The 27,045-nt window shown below is 31.0% G+C and overlaps 1 protein-coding gene across 8 annotated transcripts; it reads right to left on the bottom strand.

The window, feature by feature from the left end:
• Window positions 1-1,537: 1,537 nt before the first annotated feature.
• On the bottom strand, window positions 1,538-26,803 carry LOC132727157 (cytosolic carboxypeptidase-like protein 5). Of its 8 annotated transcripts, none has more exons than XM_060712577.1 (11): window positions 26,636-26,803; window positions 25,882-26,017; window positions 24,162-24,346; window positions 23,385-23,584; window positions 21,132-21,340; window positions 16,595-16,926; window positions 14,556-14,785; window positions 13,513-13,542; window positions 8,010-8,070; window positions 2,718-2,820; window positions 1,538-2,401 (listed from the first exon to the last, which is right to left on the bottom strand). In XM_060712577.1, exons 1-11 carry the CDS (start codon window positions 26,794-26,796, stop codon window positions 2,282-2,284), a joined length of 1,767 nt encoding a protein of 588 aa, XP_060568560.1. In that variant the 5' UTR covers window positions 26,797-26,803; the 3' UTR covers window positions 1,538-2,281. The 8 variants fall into 8 exon arrangements, with proteins under 8 accessions (XP_060568560.1, XP_060568562.1, XP_060568558.1 ...); XM_060712579.1 differs by lacking the exon at window positions 8,010-8,070 and adding an exon at window positions 7,320-7,332 and having other exon boundaries at window positions 21,102-21,340; XM_060712575.1 differs by lacking the exon at window positions 8,010-8,070 and adding an exon at window positions 7,642-7,702 and having other exon boundaries at window positions 21,102-21,340.
• Between the last annotated feature and the right edge of the window lie 242 nt (window positions 26,804-27,045).

Consider the following 27,045-nt stretch of genomic DNA (forward strand, 5'->3'; position numbering starts at 1 on the left):
GTTTCAAAGCCATATGTCAATGGACTTTGAAAATATTTCAACTATTACAAAAACTTTAACGTAAATTCTAAGTCGAAAAAGGGGCATAATTCTGTCAAAATGATTGATAGAGTTACCTCCACCTGTTTCCAGGTTGGGGTCATGATGGTGAACAAGTGTGCAAAGTTTCAAAGCCATATGTCAATGGACTTTGAAAATATTTGAACTATTACAAAAACTTTAACGTAAATTCTAAGTCGAAAAAGGGGCATAATTCTGTCAAAATGCTTGATAGAGTTACCTCCTTCTGTTTACAGGTTGGGGTCATGATGTTGAACAAGTGTGCAAAGTTTCAAAGCCATATGTCAATGGACTTTGAAAATGTTTGAACTATTACAAAAACTTTAACATAAATTCTAAGTCAAAAAAGGGGCATAATTCTGTCAAAATGCTTGATAGAGTTACCTCCTCCTGTCTACAGGTTGGGGTCATGATGTTGAACAAGTGTGCAAAGTTTCAAAGCCATATGTCAATGGACTTTGAAAATATTTGAACTATTACAAAAACTTTAACATAAGTGGTTACGCCGACGCGGACGCGGACGCTCGGGTGACTGCAATAGCTCTACTTATTCTTATCGAATTGTCGAGCTAAAAATCATGCCCTATAAGAAATGTAAGATCAATTTTTTCTTTATAGAAAAAACTAATCAATGAACTAGATACAAATAGATCAAACCTTCAATTCTTAAAAAAAATTCAACCTTTCTAAAAATATATGTCAGATCTTATATCTGTATCTTATAAAATAAAAAAAAACAATAAATACAAGACATTCCTATAAATTATGTTACAATTCACAATAAAACTTTATTCTTAACTCATTGTATCCCAATATATTATTTTTCTCCATAGGATGACCTTAACCTACTGTAAACAAGGGCGGGACAACAATTACCATAAACACTCTAGTGTGATTTTAACAGTGACAATAGTTAACACAATATTTCTACAACACTAACTCAACACTAACACAATATGTAATATAAATGTATGGTAAAACAAGACAATTTATCTAGTATAAAAATGCTGAAGGAATTGTAGCAAATTTTAGATAATGCTTATAAAGAAAACAGAACTGGTAAAACCATCAAATTGTCACAAACAACAATAACGATTTGCCTTGTGTACATGTAATGCCTTTATGATATGTGTATGAATACCTAAACACCATTATTAAATGATAACATTGTTAAAAGATGTAAAATGATACCATTTGTCTTAAAAAAGATCTTAAAAGCTGACATTAACATTAAATTGCAGTTTTAACTATTTTTTAAAATGCAGTAATGCTTATAAAATGCTTATATTGATATAGAGGGGATTTAAATGTAATCTGAATATTTATAAATTCAAATATCTGTACTGTCTCTTATTAAGTGATACATGTTTTTTCAACACACATGTGACATATAAGTTGCCATTTTTGGTTTGGTTTTAAGTCAAACTTGCACTGTAAAGTCAATTTAAAGCTTTACTGGTGGATTTTTGTTTGTTAGGTTTTATGGCACACCAACACAGTTTATGTCATTTGGCACCAGAATTTACTGGTGGAGGAAGGGGAAGACCATAGGTGCCCAAGTCTATGCATTATTTCAGGCATAGAGGAGGAGAAACCAAGACAATACATAAGCTAGCTGGGCAGCTTTATCAGCAATGAGAAGCAAGAGGCATAAAGTCAATAGTTATACATAACTTGCTTAACTGTGTAGAAACTAAACCATCAAATGTGAAAATCATAACCTATAAGTTTTCTTAATCAAAATATACAACAAAATATAGATGCATGCCAGATTAATATATGGCCAGCTGAGCTTTCATTAGATCATAATGATAAATGGTAGGAACTTAGATAGAGGCATCAATCTTTACTGATATGTCTATACATAAGCCATAACAATAGAGTTTCAAATGGTTTAAGTAATTCATTTACTAACACATCAATTATCTATACATGTATATACTTAACAAAAATCCTGCATGAATACCTTTTAATACTTTGCACCTAAAATCAGTCAAAGTTGTTCATTAGAGGTAAAGATTTGACAATTTTTTTTCAAATTAATCTTTCAATAATCCAGTGATGATTAATTTGAAATGATCTTTAACAAAACAAAACCTGATTTAAACAGGATCACTTTGTTTTTAAGTAAAGTAAAAACACTAATAGCTAACATTTGAATACTGTAACTCTTAAGGTCACTTATAACTGTTGCTGTTTATACATTGTTGAACTGTATTCATCAGTAATCTACCCAAAATATGTTCAGTTTATTAGGATTGATATTTGTGGGTCTTGGTGGTGGTCGAAGATTTCCAGCCTGACGTAAATATGTCTCTAGATTTACCATACCTGAGCTACCCTGTAATATACATAAATAATATCTTATAACCTGGAGATGTATAAAAATATTTGTGAATTAATTAAGAAAATAACACCAATCCTATAATAAAAACCTTTTTATGTAAAAGGCATGTTTCTGTAAAGCAAATCAATTATAATAAGATTAAACAAATTGCATTAAACCAATTACAAGTAAAAGAGAACAAAAAACGAAGTGTAATATTAAAGTCATTATGAATATGACAGCTTCCAATTTCTTTAAAAAGACCAGGTGGTAATTTATAATGATTTAAGTTTTGTTCTAATATTTTAGGTACAAGAAGTAAAATATTTACTCTGTTTGATTGTGGTGCCTGTCTGTAAGTTGTTGCTGTTGATGATGCCGATAACTGTCCATGTGATCGCGGAACTGTCCCGTCGCCGATATTGGTGGCGTGTCTATAATACACAAAACATCTCACCATGACCAAGTGTACAAACCAGTCAATAACTAATTTATTTTTATTCAATATCAAAAGGATTATATTTGAATATAAACTTAAGATTTAAAGTTTTTTAATCAAGACTCATCAAAAATTTTTAAGAGAGCTTCTTAATCAGTTCAATTAAACAACTACAATGTTAGTTTAGTTAACTGAGGTATCATATAGTAATGTGACATGTAATCTTTTGTTTCTATAATAAAATGTGAAATGAAAATTGTATTTAAGAGACCTCAAAATGTACAAACATCTAATAACAGTTCTAACATAATTATGCAACTCAAGAATTCAAGTTTTTATCAATTCAATCCTTTGAAAAATTGGAAGAGAATGTACATGCAAAACTAATACATATATATTATTATATCATCTGAAATATTACTAAGTAAAGGTGATCATTATATGATAGAAATAAGCAGTTATTAACTCACTAGTACTAAAATGATAACAATGTATTCCTTCAGATTTACAGTTGTTTTCATATATATATATTTTAAATATTAATTGGCATCAAAACAATTAAATTTTCAACAAAGTTGAGCATAAAACATGAACTGTCACCACTGATTAAAGAACACATACTTTTTCCCATAACTTAAACAATACAGTAGCTAATTCCAATGTAAATTTTCAATTTTTACAACAAGTTATCTTGTAAATGTAATATGTGTAAATTAATTTGTTAAATGAATGAATGAGAAAATGCAACACTTAGCAATTTTCAAATCATGAAACGTAGTATGTATTTTGATTAAGAAGAAATAACTTAGAAAATATGTTTTAAATATCATACAAATACAAATAATTATATAGAGTAATCATTTTATTGTAAATTGTTAAAGGCTAATAACTAGATATGAAGTATTGAAAGATGATTATAATTCATCAACTTTAACATTCCCCATACAAATGTACTGGATTAAAAATTCTGTCATCTTAAATCTACATTAATCTACATTCCTGTATACCTTATAATCTACATACATGTAACTATGTATAATGTAGTCAGTCATCATCTTACCATAGAACTAACATTTACCCAAGAAAAAAGTTTATAAACCTAATCAGTCCTTTGAATTTCTAAAAAATATCAGTGCAATAAATTCATGTAGATTACTCTGTCATTGTATTGAGTTAGAAGTGAAGGCAAAATGGCCTTCCACTTGCTGGATGTGTATAGTGAAATCACATTGGTCTTTCATTACGGCCATTAAACTCTCAAAGTGTTAAAAAAATACATTTTGTTGAAAATTACTAGTAGACACACAGTGTTACAGTGTTGATGGAATTGACTTTATCATTCTGTAAGAATTGATAAAACCTAAAAGCTACCAGGTTAAAATTCTAATGTGATACTCTTAAGTATATAAGTAACACATTAGGTTTGCCTGTAACAGTAAAAATATTATCTATAAAGGCCTCAACAGACCGGTAGGATTTAGTTGTACAGCACTAATTAGAGATAAGATGTACAATTTTCAAAGCTATACAACACTTGCATTCAGAAGGTAATTCTATACTGTAAGAATCTTCTGAGGTTTCCCCTGAAAAGGATCCCTTTACATTGATCCTTTACATACTTTACTCACTTAATACTTTTTTTCGCCATGAGTAATGATTGAAACACCTCCATTAAAAAATATATATATATATTTTTTTAATGTGAAGCCTGACCGAGACTCAAACCTGGGACCCTCGGAATACCGTACTGCGGCTCTACTGACGAAGCTATGTGGCCGCCTACAAACTACCTCCCCTCCCCAAATTCATGTAATTAGAGAACAACTCAATACCGTGACATAATCATTTTCGGAATAATTTGGGATTCGAACACAACACAACTTTGGGTCTCCTGAAGAGTCTTTCATCATCATTTTTAGCCCATCTTACTACTATGTTTACCTTTTAGCCCTAATATTGTTCTGGAATTTCATTCATTACACCCATTATCAGGAGATAATTTGCTTATCTGTTACTTGTCATTGTGGGAGGTCTGTAAAAATCTGTACGACAAGATTTTCAAAATAGAACATGTCCTATCCCTTACATCTTGACATAAGGTTTCCGAAATCAAGAAATAGTAGCCTTCACACATTAAGATTTGTCTGTACATCTTAGTTTTAATTGGTGTTGTACTTCAAAATCCTACCGTCTGTTGAGGCCTTAAGGAAAATACTGTTACCTGAGGCTTTAGCAAGATTTACAGTATTTTTGCAAGGAGTGATAGTTTTGTTGTTACTCACAAACCAGTGTGTTATTTATTTTATTACCCCGAACAAATACTTCATTGGGACACTGTTTCTATAGGTTTTTATTTTTCACCTTTTTACTGTGAAAAATACTGTTACCTATGTAACAGTACAAAATTTTTAATCACATGGTACAATTGAATTAACAAGAGAATAACTTCCACTGGCCTACTGGAAATCAATATTACAAAAATAGTGAGGGGTAATAATGTGATATCTTTAACTAAGTCCTTCACACGAGCTGTTGTGACTAATTTAAAACACCTTCTACAAAATACATTATTCTCTACATGTAAAAATCAATAGCTGATAAGGTAGGAAAATGAAAATAAATGCCCATTCATTTGGTGGGGAATCTAAATGGTTTTTACTATTTCAAGATTAGACCAACCAAAATCTACATTGTTTATTTCTTGAAATATACATACTCAGTCGGAATCGATATGGCACTGGAAAAAAATAATATTTTCTTCATCATCTATACATGAGTGAACTAGTAAAATTCATTAATAAAACTTTCTTGCAGAATGTTCAGAAAAACCTCTGTGCATAAGATAAAACCAATGTTGAGTAACCAGGTCAAATTTATCAAGTTTATGTTGAGAAGAAACCTGAGGAAAGTCTTTCAAACTATAACTACATCATGTAATGTTTTACTCTTTTATTCCTTATGTTTGATTCAATTCTGACTGAAATATCAGATCTTCCTAATCAAGTGTTTCACAAAAATGTTATGTTACTTGAGAACTGATATTTCATCAGATTGGTTTAATTCCTATTTTCACTAAATATCCTAAATTCATTTTTCCACAACAAATTGTCTTAATCATAATTTCTGACCTTTTTCCTTTTTTGTCTGATTATTTTTCAGCTTTACTGCTGGAGTATAATGTTCATTTAGTTCTGGGTCTAACAAATTAGTCCTCAATAAATCATTACAGAATGTTACAGTAAGTCCCAAACATGTGCTCATATGTGACATAAGTTTCTTAAAAAAGAATCAAAGTAGTAAAAAAGGGAAATTTTATGTCTATTACAAGAACTAATGTAGGATTTTTAAGTTGTAGCATGAGATATACAGTAACACATAAGATGTTCAATATCTATATTACAGTACAAGTTCAGTACACTAGGAAACTCAGCTACTAATTTTATATAGAGCTAAATCTTTAATTATCAGGACAAAAACCAGACAAATACAGTGTCAACTGCCTTATACAAATCCCAGTTTGATAATAAATCTTTTTTCCCCTATAAGAAAACATTACACTGTAACATATGATGCTCCAGTCAAATATCACAAAATACATAAACAGACAGGTCTCAAATGCATCTGTAGCCAAAATTCAGCCAAATATCCCTATCATGAAAGTACATATTTTTCCTATGTTCATAAAAAGTTATTATTAGTTACATATTTATTGACAGAATTATTTTATAAAATCTTATTAACTTATTTTTTTTCTAAAATTCTATGATGTCTTTAAATTATCCATTTACAAAATATTTTCCCTTCGTCACACTATACACATTAATGAATTTAAAAACAAAAGCTATTTGTATGACAGCACCCTCGACTTTTCTTAGTGCTTGACAGTAAGAAAAGGAGCAAAACTTTGTGAAAAGGAAACTTTGAGTTATGGGACCTTATAATGCCCATCATGTTAGATAATCATAGAGAACATTTAAGTGTGAGAAGTGTTAACCTATTCCCTTTCTAGGAGATAATAACTTGCTGGCACTGTGACACCTACACTGATGTCAGGGCAAGTACTAAGATTCTCCATATTATTCCAATAGTTGAGCTAAAAACCATTGTCACCATACAAAAACTGTTGAAAAAAACCCTGTCCTTATACATACAATAATAATAGTCTAGAAATGTTTGTGGTAATGATTGAAGTAATGATTAAAGTGATAACTACAGGAATATTAGCCAAAGCACAAATCTCTCTTATACAAGCTTCAAACAAAGTCTGGTGATATAAAGATGACAGAAATAATGCAGCCACACAATGTGTCTATATTATAATATAGTACAGCAATTAAAGCAAAAAATATAATTATATTGATCATGTGACTAAATCATTTAAATATAGCTCAAATCATTTCATGTCACAATGAATAAATAAAGTTCCTATGTAAATATATATACATAATGTATATAATATATGTGTGAGTTGAGGATATAGTTATATATATATACCTGTCCGAGTCAGCTGATATTATATGAAATAATTACAGTATTTATACAGTTAGTAATGTATTGTGTATATACATACTTGTATTCATATTATACATGGTATTATTACAGATTCTGCTCAAGCAAACAGCTTCAATACCTGATCCAAGATAAGATAAAAAAAAAAAAACTTTCAAATAAAGAAACCTCTATATAAACCAGTAATAACATTTTACTGATATTTATATAACTGGAAATTCAAATAAAAAAAAAACAAAACAAAATGTGTAACAAAAGTTCTGATATTTTTGCAGTAAACATGTATAAACAAAGAACATGTCATTACTTTGAAGTCCGATGTAAGAGGTTTCTTTTACCACTGTTTAATATAGTCATTGCATGCCATGCTGAAAGATTAAATGTTAGCAAAAAAAACAGCATTATCAAAGTTTACATTATATACAATTTACTAAAGTTTTACTTCTAAGATGCATAAAAAACTACTGTTTAGTTCTACAAATTAAAACTAGATACAAATTGTTAGCTTACAAGATACATATTGAATCACTTTGGGTGAATTACTCATTATATTTTTGCTCAGATGTAACTTTGATTATGCCACCTTTAAACAAGAACAATAAGAAGCTGCAAAAGTTCAAAGGTCACCATTTCAGTAATGGTGAGGTCACATGACTTGAACATGTGACTTGTTACCTTGGTGATAGGGTCACAGCACTTCCTGCTACACCAACCCCAGTGATCAAAGTAAAGTCAACTGTTGCAACAAAGTACAAAATAGTTTAGCAGAGTCTTATCAAATACATTTGGGTATTCCTTAAAATCTTTTTTTATAACTACAATGTATTTCAACAAAACAAAGTTTTTCTTATCAGGACATTCTTATAATGCCTTGAAAAATAAGAATTAGAATTTAACTACAGTACCCCTAAGACTTTACATACTTATTTTTATAACTCTCAGAAAGAAAAATATCAAATCAATAATGTTTGCTTTAAACTTTTAACTTAAAATAATTCAAAATATTTATTGTTCTAGCTAATGTTTTAAGTAAACGTTTATTTTCAGAAATATAAATGCTTTTTTTAAAATCAACGTTTACATCAGATTTTATTACCGCACATTTATGTGTAGTAATTACTGGCAACAAGATATTTCTCATATAAAATGCAACATTTATTACCTCATATACTTGTTGTTACCATGACAACTAACATCATCATTTCTATGTTTCTTATTTCCATGACAACTTAATTAAAATGTAATATCATATTTCTAATTTTGTATTTACATGACAAGTCGAATATTACAGTTAATCATTCATATTTCTAGACAGGTGAGAATGAAAGAGATATTAATGTGTTTTTAATGTGCTCAGATATCTCTTTACAAGTGTTAATAATTATATTTCTAGCAGCAAAGACAATGTTAAACTTGTTATATATCAACAGATATCAAATATATGGTCAAGTAAATAGAAAGTAGTCCAACTAATTAGACTTGTCAAAGAGACATTGAGATAATTTTGGATGATTTAACAGCATAACAAAAGTCTGTAAATTGGGTCAAATCGTTCATGCAAAATTAATTAGGCTACATAGAAAGGTGCTGTGCATGTACACATATTTTTATTAGGTTTTCATGAAATAATTGACAAAACAATTAATTTATAAATTTTATGTTTAGTTTGTGTAACAGTATTATAGAAAGATTAATCTGAACAATATATCATCCTACCAACACCAATAATAACAACAACAAGGGCACCTGCATGTGGTATTTATGCTTTTTATATTAAAGGAAATAACTAAACATATTAAATTCAACTATGTCATGGTGATATGGCTGTAAAGCACTGCATCTCAATGAGATAAATAGTTTTGTAAATATAAATTTATATTCAAGATATTGGTATTCATACAAAAGTTATTTTCCATGTGTAAAAGGAGCATAACTCTAGAAATATTGTTCACTTAGTTATGTCCCTTGACGTACAGATGTGCCTTCCAAAAGCAAGACTCCCAATTTTTGTCCCTATATACAAGTATGCAAAGACTGAGTACAATATCTTTGATAATTCTAAAGAAAAGTATCAGTATCAAATCTTTACAAATATATTAAGTTAAAGTGACTAGAGCTATCTTTGCTGTCTGCAGATTAAAAAAAAATGGTATTACCAAGCTATCTGTATGAAAGAAATATGTTGATATATTTCATTTATATTTCATTTTGAGTGAATGGTGCATTGTAGAAATCATTGCTGAACCATGAAAAACCTACTTGAAATAGCAGTATAAATTATATTTCATTCTGTTTATATACAGTTATCATGTGTATCAAATAATAGAAACATTCTATGTAACAACCCTTTAGTGAGTTAACCATAAGATTGTGTAAAGAATGTAACTTTACTGCTTTAAATTCTATAAAAAATTATTTCATTAAAATAGCTCTATACACTTTAGAAAAGACTCACAGTTTAACTCATAGAAATTTAGCTTTTACAATAATGCCAATTTGTCTAACATTTACTGTGCCATGTCATGAGAAACAAGAATTCCATGTTATGTCTTGTTATCTTTATAAGTGTTATAGTAATGCCCACCTGTCAGGAATGATCTTTTAACTGAGTTTTCAATTGCAAATAAAAACTGTAAAGGTTAAACATTTTGTTTTTTATTTAATTGGTGGTGGAAAATACAATATTTCCTTCTTAAATGGGGACAGAAATACAATAACAATGTGACACTGCTGTCACTAAGCAAGATCTTTTGGTTACAAAGAGTTAGTTCCCTTGCCATAATAAGTAAAGCAAATTAAGTACTGATATATAAAAAGATAAGCTACATATAACATTGCTGTGTAAAACATTTCTGTGACAAATGTCTATCATATAAGCAACAATGATCACACAAGTTTTTACCATCATAAACACCACATTATTCAGAGAACTGTTGAACATTCTCGAGATATTAATTTGTTATTGCATTTTAAAATTTGATATAATGTTTGCCAAATAAAAACACTAGATATATATTTATAGTTAGAGGAAGCTGAATATTTATATCTGATTTACACAAGTAGCTGTTTCAACAATACTGGACATACATAAATCATGAATTGAAATTCATACATGTATAACTGACATTCAACATTTTATTTTCCTAACTGTATTAAAAATTGGCCTCACTTTATAAGGAATTTATACAAATATTTCTCAATTATTTATTTTTCTTTTAAGACCTAAACTTAAACCAAAACAAAAACCATGATAAAAGAAGATTTTTTGCTCATTAAACTTTAACAACTCATATCTCTCCAACTAATATGAAATTCATAAATAACAAAATACATTAATTATACAATATAAAAAATATGTTTTGTATGAAAGAAATTGGAAGTTTATACTATTGTATTCTATTGAAATAAATTCAAGAGAAATAACAATTTATATGAGATATGGGTTAAGTCTTCATTTAATACATTATTGGTGACTCCTTACAATGATTCAATATGTGTACTGAATTGTAACTTGTGCTACATTATCTAATTTTAAAAGTAATATAAAGGCAAGTTGGATGACAAAACAGGCGTTTTTATCTTAAAAGTACCGTAAAGAACTGGAATTATTTTGATAATCTTTGAGTCTTACACAATGCTGCTATATAACTTAAATGCTTATTTATTTTTGATGGATTGCTATATCTTATCATTTTATTTAAGTTAAATATTGTTAATGAAATAAATGCAATAGGTAAACTGTTCCATCGCAGCCTCAGTCTGTTATGATACCCTAAACTTAAGATAAAATAGTTGATTTATACCTAAACTTAAGATAATATAGTTGATTTATACCCTAAACTTAAGATAAAATAGTTGAATTATACCCTAAACTTAAGATAATATAGTTGATTTATACCCTAAACTTAAGATAATATAGTTGATTTATACCCTAAACTTAAGATAATATAGTTGATTTATACCCCTAACTTAAGATAATATAGTTGATTTATACCCTAAACTTAAGACAATATAGTTGATTTATACCCTAACTTAAGATAATATAGTTGATTTATACCCTAAACTTAAGATAATATAGTTGATTTATACCCTAACTTAAGATAATATAGTTGATTTATACCCTAAACTTAAGATAATATAGTTGATTTATACCCTAAACTTAAGATAATATAGTTGATTTATACCCTAAACTTAAGATAATATAGTTGATTTATACCCTAAACTTAAGATAATATAGTTGATTTATACCCTAAACTTAAGATAATATAGTTGATTTATACCCTAAACTTAAGATAATATAGTTGATTTATACCCCTAACTTAAGATAATATAGTTGATTTATACCCTAAACTTAAGATAATATAGTTGATTTATACCCCTAACTTAAGATAATATAGTTGATTTATACCCTAAACTTAAGATAATATAGTTGATTTATACCTAAACTTAAGATAATATAGTTTATTTATACCCTAAACTTTAATAATATAGTTGATTTATACCCTAAACTTAAGATAATATAGATGATTTATACCCTAAACTTAAGATAATATAGTTGATTTATACCCTAAACTTAAGATAATATAGTTGATTTATACCCTAAACTTAAGATAATATAGTTGATTTATACCCTAAACTTAAGATAATATAGTTGATTTATACCCCTAACTTAAGATAATATAGTTGATTTATACCCCAAACTTAAGATAATATAGTTGATTTATACCCTAAACTTAAGATAATATAGTTGATTTATACCCTATACTTAAGATAATATAGTTGATTTATACCCTAAACTTAAGATAATATAGTTGATTTATACCTAAACTTAAGATAATATAGTTGATTTATACCCCTAACTTAAAGATAATATGTTGATTTATACCCCTAACTTAAGATTAATAGTTGATTTATACCCTAAACTTAAGATAATATAGTTGATTTATACCCTAACTTAAGATAATATAGTTGATTTATACCCTAAACTTAAGATAATATAGTTGATTTATACCCCTAAACTTAAGATAATATAGTTGATTTATACCCTAAACTTAAGATAATATAGTTGATTTATACCCTAAACTTAAGATAATATAGTTTATTTATACCCTAAACTTAAGATAATATAGTTGATTTATACCCTAAACTTAAGATAATATAGATGATTTATACCCTAAACTTAAGATAATATAGTTGATTTATACCCTAAACTTAAGATAATATAGTTGATTTATACCCTAAACTTAAGATAATATAGTTGATTTATACCCTAAACTTAAGATAATATAGTTGATTTATACCCCTAACTTAAGATAATATAGTTGATTTATACCCCAAACTTAAGATAATATAGTTGATTTATAACCCTAAACTTAAGATAATATAGTTGATTTTATACCTAAACTTAAGATAATATAGTTGATTTATACCCTAAACTTAAGATAATATAGTTGATTTTATATACCCTAAACTTAAGATAATATAGTTGATTTATACCCCTAACTTAAGATAATATAGTTGATTTATACCCCTAACTTAAGATAATATAGTTGATTTATACCCTAAACTTAAGATAATATAGTTGATTTATACCCCTAACTTAAGATAATATAGTTGATTTATACCCTAAACTTAAGATAATATAGTTGATTTATACCCTAAACTTAAGATAATATAGTTGATTTATACCCCTAACTTAAGATAATATAGTTGATTTATACCCCTAAATTAAGATAATAGAGTTGATTTATACCCTAAACTTAAGATAATATAGTTGATTTATACCCCTAACTTAAGATAATATAGTTGATTTATACCCTAAACTTAAGATAATATAGTTGATTTATACCCTAAACTTAAGATAATATAGTTGATTTATACCCCTAACTTAAGATAATATAGTTGATTTATAAGGCAGACACAGAGATAACAACTCAAACATTTCACCTTCAATTATCACATCATCAACATTAAGTATATATGTTAAATTTTTCAACATTCTTTAGTCTTACTTTTAGTAAATAACATAAGAGATCAGATTTAATATTTTCTATATACATGTGTAAATCAGACAATTAAATAAAGCCCTGTATAAATAGAAAATCTGCACTACAGATTTGTTAGAGAGACAAGTTAGAAAAGCTTAACATAGATAAAACAACTCTTGTAACATTTATACCTGGCACGGGCTTAAACAAGGGTCCTTGTACTATGAAATAAGTAAATAAATGATAAAATAGAAAAAATAAAATAATTGTTAGTTCTTCAAAATGCATGCTGGATAAAAAAAAAATTTTTTTTTTTTCATTCCCATAAAATGAACAGCAGACACTTTGTTATTAAGATTGGTTAAGTATTAAAGAAGTAACTTGATGGCTATAGATGTTACTGCTCATCATTTATAGTATTATTTTTTATACTATGAAACATATCCATAATTTTTCTAACAAGCAAATTGTTTGTTCAGATATTCAACACTATAGAAAACTGTTTTCCTTTGTGATTTCTTTGTAAGAAAGATCTTCAATAGAAAATCATTTTTCTCCAATCATAAAACAGATAATGAACTTGTGTGGAATATGTTTCAATTATATACATTTGAGATAGAACAAAATGCCAAGTGGTAAATAAAACCCATAAAATTTCACAAATATTTCTAATAATTTATTTACTGATGTATTTCATGCAAATAGACTAAAAAATGCAAAAAAGTCATTTTTGAAAAAAAATCAAGTTAGACCAGTGTTGCGTTCAGCCATCGATATAGATTATTAATTCATTATAAATACAATATAAAACAAGTTTCTATAGCTCGTTTAACATGCTCAATTCAAACTGCATGCAGTATAATAACTGTCATCTCATACAAAGATTATAGACAGCCTAGTGGTTGAAGTGATTAATCCTATCAGTATAAATACAATGTTTTCTAAAGAGAACATACCTTATATCTAGAAAAAAATATCTGTATATAACATACTTTAACTGAAACCTATTATCAGGCCAGTCAAAACATGACTTATATAGACTTATGTTCATTTCTAGAGATTTATAATTCTACAAGTAATATTTACAGACAACAAGTGTTACTGTATAAGTTAACAGTAGGTGAACTAAATTATTCATGCTGAAGTGTTTAATTAATACAAACGTATCATTTCACAGACTTCACACACAACATGCTACAGGGAATAAATTATCACACAATGTGACATTTCTCACCTTGGCCTGTATCATCAGATGATGGTGAAGCCATGGAAATATTTTTTCTCGAGGATTTCTTTCTTTTTCTTTTTGATTTCCCGCCTTTATCTGCCTCACTTCCCGAATCTTGTGCTGGGCGTACAACAGAGCGGATATTACCACCACTGTTTTTACCAGAACTCGGAGATTGATTTGTTAAATTACGTCTCTTCAACATCGTGTATCTACGACGCCTTTTCTGAGATTCTCTGTTTAATTGATATATTTTGTTAACGAACCAAATAGTAAAGTTGTTGATAATATAAAACTGTCAGTAATGTAACTACAATATCTAGATCTTTAAACTGCAGAATTCTAATCAACATTAACAATTTTACATGTCTTGTCATGGTGTAACTGATAAAAAAACATACAAAAAGTCTATATAAATCATCTGTCCGATATAAGTATATTCAAATTACTCATACATTTAATATTATATAAATAACAAGAGGGCCATGATGGCCCTGAGGTTGCTCACCTGTATATAGGCCCCCCCAACCCCCACCCCCCAACAATGCAGGGCCAATTTAACCCAAGGGCTTTTATTTGCACAAAATTGGTAGACACCCATAAGAAGATGTTTCATGCTAAACATCTAAGCTCTAGCTCATTGGGCTTTTTAAAAGAAGATTTTTTTTAAGTTTTTACTATACACATATAGTTAAAAACAATGACACCCCTGGGGCCGGGATAGTTTTGACCCCAGGGCTTTTATTTGAACAAACTTTGTAGACACTTACTAGAAGATGTTTCATGCTTAATATCTAAAGTCTAGCTATTTGGGTTTTTTCAAAGAAGATTTTTTTAAGTTTTTGCTATACACATATAAAGAAAATCAATGACCCCCGGGGCGGGGCCAATTTTGACCCCAGGGCTTTTATTTGAACAAACTTTGTAGACACTCACTAAAAGATGTTTCATGCTTAATATCTTAACTCTAGCTATTTGGGTTTTTTCAAAGAAGATTTTTTAAGTTTTTGCTATACACATATAAGGAAAATCAATGACCCCCGGGGCGGTGCCAATTTTGACCCCAGGGCTTTTATTTGAACAAACTTGGTAGACACCTATACGAACATGTTTGATGCTAAATATCTTAGCCATAGCTCTTTGAGTTCTTTAAAAGAAGATTTTTTAAGTTTTTACTATATGCATATAGGGAAAGTCAATGACCCCCCGGGGCGGGGCCAATTTTGACCCCAGGGCTTTTATTTGAACAAACTTGGTAGACACTTATTAGAACATGTTTAATGCTAAATATCTTAGCTCTAACTCTTTTGGTTCTTTAAAAGAAGATTTTTTAAGATTTTACTATATGCATACAGGGAAAATCAATGAACCCCTGGGGCGGGACCAATTTTGACCCCAGGGCTTTTGTTTGAACAAACTTGGTAGACACCTATTAGAACATGTTTGATGCTCAATATCTTAGCCATAGCTCTTTGAGTTCTTTAAAAGAAGATTTTTTAAGTTTTTACTATATGCATATAGGGAAAATCAATGACCCCCCGGGGCGGGGCCAATTTTGACCCCAGGGCTTTTATTTGAACAAACTTGGTAGACACCCATTAGAACATGTTTCATGCTAAATATCTTAGCTCTAGCTCTTTGGGTTCTTTAAAAGAAGATTTTTTAAGTTTTTACTATATGCATATAGGGAAAATCAATGACCCCCTGGGGCGGGGCCAATTTTGACCCCAGGGCTTTTATTTGAACAAACTTGGTAGACACTCACTAGAAGATATTTAAAGTTTTTTCTTTCGGTTGCCATGGCAACCAGAGTTCTGCATGGAATTAAATTCTTTGAACAATTTATAAAGGTGACCATCAAAGGAACATTCCTGTGAAGTTTGGATGAAATTGGCTTAGTGGTTTATGAGGAGATGTCATTTAAAGTAAAAGTTTACGGACGGACGACCGACGGACGGACGGACGCCGGACGAAAAGCGATCACAAAAGCTCACCCTGTCACTTTGTGACAGGTGAGCTAATAAAAAATTAGAGTGACAACTCACGATTCATTGTTATTGACATTCATGTTAGCTTCAATGGTTGTAGGTTTGGCCTGATGATGAGATAATGATGTAGCACTGGCTTTAGGTATATCAAGTATTTCTCTCCCAGACTGACCTACAGGCGTCAAACCTCTATATGTGGAGGGCGAGTCTAAAGGTAATGTTCGTTCCATGCTAGCTTTGCGCATACCACCTGATTTGGGTGGGCGAACATTGCTGTGAACAGGAGTCCTTGGAGGCGGGATTTCTGAAGGAGACAGGTTAAGGAAATATCGTCCTGTAGGAAGAGGTATACGACTATTTGGTCCTGGACCTTTCTTGGCCAAATTCATCTGCAATGAAAAATTATAATTTTCTATAATATAAAAATTAACCTTCCTACAACAAACAATACCATACTGTGCACATTTCTTCCATTCAAACCCTTTATTCACAATAATTTTGCCAAATTTTTCATCAATTAATAATCAAAGTTTGAAATTGTTAAAATGCTTCATTTATTGATAAGACAAGCAATTATCATAGTATTGCAAGCAATCCATAAGTCCCCTACCGGATAGAACCCCATCAGCATTCTGAAGGGCCATTGGCCATTCACTAATGTGTAAATTTTTGTCTGTTTTAAGTAAATTTGTTGGAAATGTTCTTTAAAAGTGATTACAGGAAAAAGTTTTTATGAACAGACAGACAGACAGACTGAAGGACACTCTAAAGTTAATATTTGAAACATCCATGTTACCAAAATATAACATTTTAAAAAGCAAAATTCTTAAAGAGGAGATAACTCTGGAATTAAAGATGCAATTTCATAAAAAGTTTCAGCTCTTTTTGACTTATCACAAATATTGTTATATTTGCCATGTTTTAAGCCTATTTGTTGCCAAGGCAACCAATATTTTTTCAAAATAGGAAGAACAGATAAGACATGCATAATCTCAAGACTGCCATCTACCCACATGTCAAGTTTCATAAAATTTCCAGTACTTTTTGAGTTATCACTGGATTCAGTTTATGTGTAAAATTTGCCATATTTTCAGTCTATGTGTTGCCATAGCAACCAGAATTTTCAACATAGGAAGAAAAGAAAAAGACGTGTATAATCTCCATACTGCCATCTACACATATTACAAGTTTCATAAAAATATTTCTATTACTTTTTGCGTTAACACTGGATCCAGTTTATGTGTAAAAATTGCCATATTTTCAGTCTTTTTGTTGCCATAGCAACCAGAATTTTCAACATAGGAAGAAAAGAAAAAGACGTGCATAATCTCCATACTGCCATCTATCCATATATCAAGTTTCATAAAAATATTTCCAGTACTTTTTGCGTTATCACTGGATCCAGTTTATGTGTAAAATTTGCCATATTTTCAGCCTATTTGTTGCCATAGCAACCAGAATTTTCAACATAGGAAGAAAAGAAAAAGACGTGCATAATCTCCATACTGCCATCTATCCATATATCAAGTTTCATAAAAATATTTTCAGTACTTTTCAAGTTATCGCGGGATCCAGTAAACCGGTAGGGGACTAATAACTTTTAAAGATAAAAAATTACTTTCATACAGAATATCTACATTACCAAAACTATTTAGGAACTTAAAACAATAACAAGAGGGCCATGATGGCCCTGAGGTCGCTCACCTGTATATAGCCCCCCCCCCCCCCCCGGGTCAATTTTTACCCAAGGGCTTTTATTTGAACAGACTTGGTAGACACCCATAAGAAGATGTTTCATGCTAAACATCTAAGTTCTAGCTCATTGGGTTTTTTTAAAAGAAGATTTTTAAGTTTTTACTATACACATATAGTTAAAAAACAATGACACCCCTGGGGCAGGGGCAGTTTTGACCCCCGGGCTTTTATTTGAACAAACTTTGTAGATATTTACTTAAAGATGTTTCATGTATAATATCTAAACTCAAGCTATTTGGGTTTTTTCAAAAAGAGATTTTTAAGTTTTTGCTATACACATATAAGGAAAATCAATGACCCCCGGGCAGGGCCAGTTTTGACCCAAGGGCTTTTATTTGAACAGACTTGGTAGACACCCATTAGAACATGTTTCATGCTAAATATCTTAGCTCTAGCTCTTTGAGTTCTTTAAAAGAAGATTTTTTAAGTTTTTACTATATGCATATAGGGAAAATCAATGACCCCCTGGGGCGGGGCCAATTTTGACCCCAGGGCTTTTATTTGAACAAACTTGGTAGACACTCATTAGATAGAGGATATTTGTTTGTTTCAGTGTAAGATCGAAAAATATTTCACCGAGTGAACACCAGATGCAATATTTTCCACGAGTGGCGTAGCCACGAGTGAAAATATAATAGCTGGGGTTCACGAGTGAAATATTATTTTGATCTTACATGTAAAACAAACAAATTTTCTGTTTATTTCATGATTTTTTAACGATTTTTACAACCATTTTACTGATTTTTTTCGCCGCGTAACGTCATGCTCTTATCTTCATGACGTCATCAAATAATGACGTCACAATGTTGAAGCAAAATATAATTCCATGATTATTTTTAGATTTTAGATGTTTTTTCAGCACAACGTTCGTAATATTTACGAACTACAGTTATCACGTACATTTGTTATTATGATTGACTACATTTCCGCTGAAAAAAACATTCATTAATGATAAATATTTTATTTTTACGCCAAATATAGTTCGGCTACTGTGAAATTATATTTGGTAATCATTACTGTGAAATTATCAGAATATAATTAACCGTTATAATTCAGTAATCTACTGCAAAACATGTAATAAAAGATGTTTCATGCTAAATATCTTAGCTCTAGCTCTTTGGGTTCTTTAAAAGAAGATTTTTTAAGTTTTTACTATATGCATATAGGGAAAATCTATGACCCCCTGGGACGGGGCCAATTTTGACCCCAGGGCTTTTATTTGAACAAACTTGGTAGACATTCACTAGAAGATGTTTCATGCCAAATATCTAAGCTCTAGCTCTTACGGTTCTTTAAAAGAAGATTTTTTAAGTTTTTACTATATGCATATAGGGAAAATCAATGAACCCCCTGGGCGGGGCCAATTTTGACCCCAGGGCTTTTATTTGAACAAACTTGGTAGACACTCACTAGAATATATTTCATGTCAAATATCTTAGCTCTAGCTCTTTGGGTTCTTTAAAAGAAGATTTTTTAAGTTTTTACTATATGCATATAGGGAAAATCTATGACCCCCTGGGGCAGGGCCAATTTTGACCTCGGGCTTTTTATTTGAACAAACTTGGTAGACACTCATTAGAAGATGTTTCATGCTAAATATCTTAGCTCTAGCTCTTTGGGTTTCTTTAAAAGAAGATTTTTTAAGTTTTTACTATATGCATATAGGGAAAATCAATGACCCCTGGGGCGGGACCAATTTTGACCCCAGGGCTTTTTTATTTGAACAAACTTGGTAGACATTCACTAGAAGATGTTTCATGCCAAATATCTAAGCTCTAGCTTTTACAGTTCTTTAACAGAAGATTTTTTAAGTTTTACTATATGCATATAGGGAAAATCAATGACCCCCCGGGCCCGGGGCAATTTTGACCCCAGGGCTTTTATTTGAACAAACTTGGTAGACACTCACTAGAAGATGTTTCATGCCAAATATCTTAGCTCTAGCTCTTTGGGTTCTTTAAAAGAAGATTTTTAAGTTTTTACTATATGCATATAGGGAAAATCAATGACCCCCTGGGGCGGGGCCAATTTTGACCCTAGGGCTTTTATTTGAACAAACTTGGTAGACACTCATTAGAAGATGTTTCATGCCAAATATCTAAGCTCTAGCTCTTACGGTTCTTTAAAAGAAGATATTTAAAGATTTTTCTTTCGGTTGCCATGGCAACCAGAGTTCTGCATGAAATGGAATTCTTTGAACAATCTTGATAGAGCTTCATACAAAGAGTATTCCTGCCAAGTTTCATTAACATTGGCCTTGCGGTATCATAGAAGATGTCCTTAGAATATTTAAAATGTGGACGGACGACAGACGACGGACGCCATTTGGTTGGCCATCCTAAAAGCTCACCTGCACTTTGTGCAAGGTGAGCTAAATATCGCTAAAAGCAATACATTTGTATATGCTCTCAAAACCTACACATTTGTCAATGCATTTCAATGCATATCAGCCAATAAATAAAGGTTGTATAAGCAAATCATTAAAATCTGTTTTCAGCAAAGGGGATCTTTACCCAAGTGACCCCTTGCACCATCAAAAGCATGGTAGAAATTATGACACTTCCTCTTACTGATTTAGATCACAATGTGAAGTTTTCCTTAAATTCTTCCAATACTGTTCAAGTTATGCTCCAGACATGTGACACACAGTTGGGACAATGATGTGACCTCTGCCCTTCAAGAGTATTTGAACCACGCCATGACAAAACCAACAGTGCGCAGGCTGGTCTGGATCCATGCTGGTCGCAAACCCATTATGTTGGTTTTGTCATGGCACGGCTCATTTGATATATCAAGGAATAAGATTTACCAAATTTGACATATTCTTCAATTGTTCTACCTTCTCTTCTTCAGCCATTCTAGACAACTGTGATAAATTACTACCAGCGGAATATTGTCTGCCTTCTTTTGTATCCATGGCAGCTGTTGTCATGGTGAGACTGACTGGTTGTGACCCAGATGATGAAGCTTGTGGAGCTGATCTACTCACTGGTTGACTGTTGGGAACATTGGGACGTCTTCTATTCTGTGCCATGTTTGACCGAGTAGCTGAAAAATAATCAGCATTATTTTAATGTACAAGTCAAATACTTTTCATTGGCAGCCTGGCAAAGTGGTTAACACGTCAGGTTAGTAATCTAAGGATTGCTGACCACGTGGGTTCAAACACTGTCAGGGGCAAGCCGTTGTTTCCTTGAGCAAGAGACTTAACATTCATTGCTGTTCTAGGAACAGATAAATTTGTATAAACTAAACTCCATCTAAAATATTCAAAATCAACAAATTCTTTTTTTTATCTGTGTATAGCAACTTTTTAATGTCAAAAACTAGAAAACTTTATACATAACAAGAACTGTCAGAGGACAGCGATGCTCGACTATTCGAAAAGTTGTCACAAGTGTGTTTCATTGAGTACAATAATGCTTACCTATATGAATACATAAAATTGTCAGAAAAGGTACAAAGGTTTGTTATTAAGATGTTTTATTGAGCAAATCACTGCTTTATTATTGTGAATGCATAAAATTGTCCCCAAAAAGGCACAAACCCTTCAGTAGTTATGGAGATACCAGCTTACAAGCAAAAACTTTACCAAAAATTTCTAAGTTGAAAAAGGGGCATAATTATGCAAAAAAAACAAATAAGAGTTACGGGACTTGTGCCAATCATGTAAGATAATCACAGAAAACAAGTATGTGAAGTTTCAATCCTTTCCCTTCAGTATTTATGGAGATACCAGCTTACATGCAAAAACTTAACCTAGGATTTCAAAGTTGAAAAAGGGGCATAATTATGCAAAAAAGCAAATCAGTGTTATGGGACTTGTACCAATCATGTAAGATAATCACAGAAAACAAGTGTGTGTGGTTTCAATCCATTCCCTTCAGTAGTTATGGAGATACTTGCTTACATGAAAAATTTAACCACAGGGCTGACAACGCAGACAAATGGGTGACTGCATTAGCTCGATTATTCTGCGAATAATTGTAGGATGTATTTGCTTCTTCCTTTAAATGGCAGACATTGTATTTCAAAGTTCATGATTACAGAATATGGGCAAGGGAAACAACCAGAAACTCTTAATTGAAAAAAATGTTGATATTTCAATTAGAATGATGTCTAGTCTGGAGTACAGTTACATAGAAAATAGATTTAAAATTGTCCTCTGTGAAAAAAACTTCTTATTTTTCATTAAGCATGCACTATATCAGTTTCTAGAGGACGACACAGTAATAATTTACAATATTGTATGGGGAAACAATACTCATGTGCAGTATTTAATTGGTAATTTCCCTGCAGATTTTAATCATTATCTAATTTAATTTGCTTTTATGAATTGACAGGAAACCAGTAATACTTTATCACAGAACTTAATTAGGAACACTTTAAATTGATTTCTGATGATATACTTTGAACAAGTTGATGTAAAGTGTAAATGTCAATAAAAACTTCAACACAGCAAGATTTCTGTGATGCATGAAAGAGTTAAATGCTGTCTGCAGATTCAGTTTTAATCATCATTATCAACAAATCATAGCCTGACAGTGTTGTGAACATGTTATTTCAATTTCACCAAGCTGATTAATGAGAAAACAAAAACTAGTGGGGAAAATGTCGATTCTTTTTACATGTCAGATTTATAATTGAATAGTATTTAATGAGAAATGAAGAAACCTTTGTGCTTCATAATTATCACATTTTTTTAGCTTAACTTTCAAGGCTTACTAGAATGACATATTACATTCATAATAAAATCAATAATCTTTTATGTAATGTCTTCCCATGTATTCAATAGATGCTATAATTTTAGAAATTTAGGGAAACAGAACAAGATTGTAACCATGATCAATCATTATGGTGGCCTTGAATAAACATCTATCATCAAAATCTCAATTTCAAAGTACTAATGGGCATGCAGCCTTTTGATTTTAATTCAGCATCAATAACTGGTCCCTGGATAATAGTTATCAATTCATTTCATCTTAAAGCATTAACATTTCACATCCTTCCTTTATATCAAGATCAAATCTAGGCATGTTTAAAAAAAAAAGATTTTAAAATACAAAAAGCAACATTGAAATATGAAGCATACTTTCTCTAACAGGTCCCAATTCCCGCCTGTTCTGGTTGACTGATTCCCGGCGTGAGTATCGTGATGCAACACTTGTCATGGAGTTTGTTGATTCTGTTGAGTTGTGACGGGAAATTGTTTGTCTACTCGGTCCAGAATTGTCATTACTATTACCAAATCTGAACCCTCGTGTAGCACCCTGATTGCTTGTACTATTTATACTGAAAGAAAATAATGTTGCTTTATTAAATGACTCACTGTGGTTTTTCGACAAGACAGGACTGGAAATAACTTGTTGAGATTAATGTTCCATTTGATGTAGGTCTAGACCAATAACTTATGAATCATTCGCTGACTCTGTTTTCTAGATTACTGTGAAAAAATCATCTTATGTTTAAAAGCAATACCTATGCCAGGGTCATTATGTTATACATGTACTAAATGAAATACTTCAGACTTGAATCAACACCTATATATACTTTTATACATCACGCTTGTAAATATGTTGTTAATAGCTTGAAGTGAAAACTAGAAATCCTAACATAAATAGATCATAAAATTTCACACAATGTTCACTTCTTTCTAGCAAATGAAAGGAAAGGTCTGAAGTTAACATCCTTGAGTATAATTTGTTAATAGCTATCAAACTGTTTGTAAGCATAAGAAATGAATAAAGAGTTGATACATGCATTACATTTGAAATGTAGCCAAACTAATCATCTATGGCTTTAGATGTTCATTATTTCCTTGTGATGATGAAATCATTCTACATCAACAAACAATACCATGTATATATACCTATTACTCCTGGAGAGAGGTTTACTTGGGTTTCTAGGAATTCTGGGACCTCCTCGTATACTTCGAAGGAATCTTCTCACAGAATCACGTACACCAGATAGACAGTTATGTTCAGATAAGGTCAGTCTTGACCATGGATTAACATCAAACATGTCTATAGCAGCAATAGCTAGAGCCCGACCAACCTGTAATATAACATTTTACTATACACAAAAATGTCCTGAATTTGCTACATGTTTCACATACACAAGAACAACACAACAGAAAGAAAATCTGTATAATACTATTGTGTGTGATCTGGAATTACTTTATATTTGAAAATCAAGTTTAAATTTGAAGAGGCATATAATGAAAGTGTCATTTTAAAAAATTTCTTTATTTGTATTTGGCTCTCATAGATAAAACTAGAATTGATCACACTATGTCCTTTAGCACTTTGAGATCCTGTCACAGTAAATTCCACTAAAGACTGAGTCAAATACAAGTAACAGATCAAAATACTCTTATAATAAGACCTGTACATAAGAAAGCTTACTAGACCATTCTCAGTGCTTGACAGTAAGAACTAGAAATGTTTCCATAGGACACGGATGCCCCCACACGCCACTGTTAATCTTATGACTCTAGGTCAAATATTTTTTGGACTACATGTGCCACAAGTTGAAAATTAAAAATCAACAAAGGGCCATAATTCTGTTAAATTTGGTCGCAGCAAAAATTCCTTCCTTTACTACCATCTACACATTAAGGTTGTTAATCCCTGGAAGTTAAAGCAAAATCTGCCATCCGGTTTAAGAGGAGTTGCATTCCCAAAATTTCTACATAGTATATAGTCAAAAAATCAACAAAGGGCCATAATTCTGTAAAATTTGGTCGCAGCAAAAATTCCTTCCTTTACTACCATCTACACATTAAGGTTGTTCATCCCTGTAAGTTTAAGCAAAATCTGCCATCCGGTTTAAGAGGAGTTGCGTTCACAAAATTTCTACATAGTATATAGTGAAAAAATCAACAAAGGGCCATAATTCTGTTAAATTTGGTCGCAGCAAAAATTCCTTTCTTTACTACCATCTACACATTAAGGTTGTTCACCCCTGTAAGTTTAAGCAAAATCTGCCAACCGGTTTAAGAGGAGTTGCGTTCACAAAATTTCTACATAGTATCTAGTGAAAAAATCAACAAAGGGCCATAATTCTGTTAAATTTGGTCGCAGCGAAAATTCCTTCCTTCACTACCATCTACACATTTAGGTTGTTCATCCCTGGAAGTTTAAGCAAAATCTGCCATCCGGTTTAAGAGGAGTTGCGTTCACAAGATTTCGGGACGTCCAGACGGACGGACTGACGGACAAGTGCAACGCTATATGCTCCCACATTGTGGGGGCATAAAAAGGACATAACTCTGTAAAAAGGTAACTCAGAGTTATCAGACCTATGCCTATGTATTATGTAAAATAATCACAGAGAACAAATGTGTAAAGTTTAAACCTATTCCCTCCAGTATTTTTTGAGATACCAACATGCATGCAAAGACTTACCCAAAGTGTGATGGCAACACCTATGCCACATTGAGTACAATAACTCTACTTTTTCTTCAAAAGTCGAGGTTAAAATTATTTATCAAATTACAAAATTACTGATCAATTAATAATTAATTGATAACATAATTGATTGCATGTTTTAAATTCCATTGTCCCAGATGTTTACAGATAATTTAATACCTCTTCAAAGTGTGCCTGCGTGTATTTTGGTGGGAAGCCTGCCAGTGGTGGAGGTGTAGCCCGCCCATCATCCCCATACGCCTGGGGTACAGGGTTCACCATACGTCCAGTATTGTAATTACATTCTAGTGTGTAACTGAAAGATTTTTATATATTTATATATTAATAACAATATACAATCATATTGAACGTTCTTTTGTTCAAAAAATTTGAGTAATTTCTGCTTTATTAAAATTTTGTAATAACATGCAGTCTCAATGAGGCAAAAACAGGCATCTGTACAACAATTAATTATTTTGACAGTCCCAATTAGACAAATCGAAATTTTGGATATTGATTAGTATATATAATTACTTATTTTTATTGTCTTAACTTCTTAGAACATGAAATTTTCGTCATGAACCTTATACAAAAATTTATTTCACATCAGCTTGATAATGTGTGTATAGATGCTATAGGCTAGCAGGGTCCATTATAGAGCTGCTTCCCCAAAGAAAAATTCTTTAAAATCATGCAGTTTTTCCAATTGAAGTGAATTTACATCAAGTTTTTTCTTCCCCTTTAGCAAATATACCTTATAACTTCCCCCAAAATTAAGGGCAAGGCTGCTTTTCAAACTTGTGAAAAAAAAGCCCTAATAGAGAATTGATCCTTGTGTGCTTAAAGAAGCAAGTAAATCAATATATTCTGTATGCAAAGGAATGGTTTTACTTATAAATTACAATCTATATAAACCAGTTAAGTTCCAGTGTACCTGTGTATTATGCCTAATGCCTTGTATATTGCTACTCTCCCACTACCTTCCTTTGACATACCATCCCTCTTATCCTTCGTGTACATGTTCCTCTCTGTAAAGTTACATCCAGTAAAGTCAAAGTGGGCTGTATTCATTGATATCAACTTTGGAAACAACATGTTCTCAACCTGAAGTAAAAGAGAATAAAATAACTCCATGAAATAGAATAAAATAACATGATACTAGGCTGAACAGAATAAAATAACATGATACTAGACTGAACCAAATAAAATAACATGATACTAGACTGAACTGAATAAAATAACATGATACAAGGCTGAACAGAATAAAATAACATGATTCTAAAACCGAACTGAATAAAATAACATGATACAAGGCTGAACAGAATAAAATAACATAATTCTAGA

Source organism: Ruditapes philippinarum, unplaced genomic scaffold (genome assembly GCF_026571515.1).
Source record: "Ruditapes philippinarum isolate M1 unplaced genomic scaffold, ASM2657151v2 ctg5161_1_1_1_1, whole genome shotgun sequence".
NCBI lineage: Eukaryota > Metazoa > Mollusca > Bivalvia > Venerida > Veneridae > Ruditapes > Ruditapes philippinarum.

Excerpts from the sequence above, each read along its gene's own strand:
- LOC132727157 (XM_060712575.1), bottom strand. The coding sequence starts at position 26,796 with ATGTTGTTTCCAAAGTTGATATCAATGAATACAGCCCACTTTGACTTT. Across the intron at positions 24,347-25,881 it reads CGCAGGCACACTTTGAAGAG|GTTGGTCGGGCTCTAGCTAT; the intron begins GTATTAAATTAT and ends GTTATATTACAG. Across the intron at positions 2,402-2,717 it reads AGGCACCACAATCAAACAGA|GGTAGCTCAGGTATGGTAAA; the intron begins GTAAATATTTTA and ends TGTATATTACAG.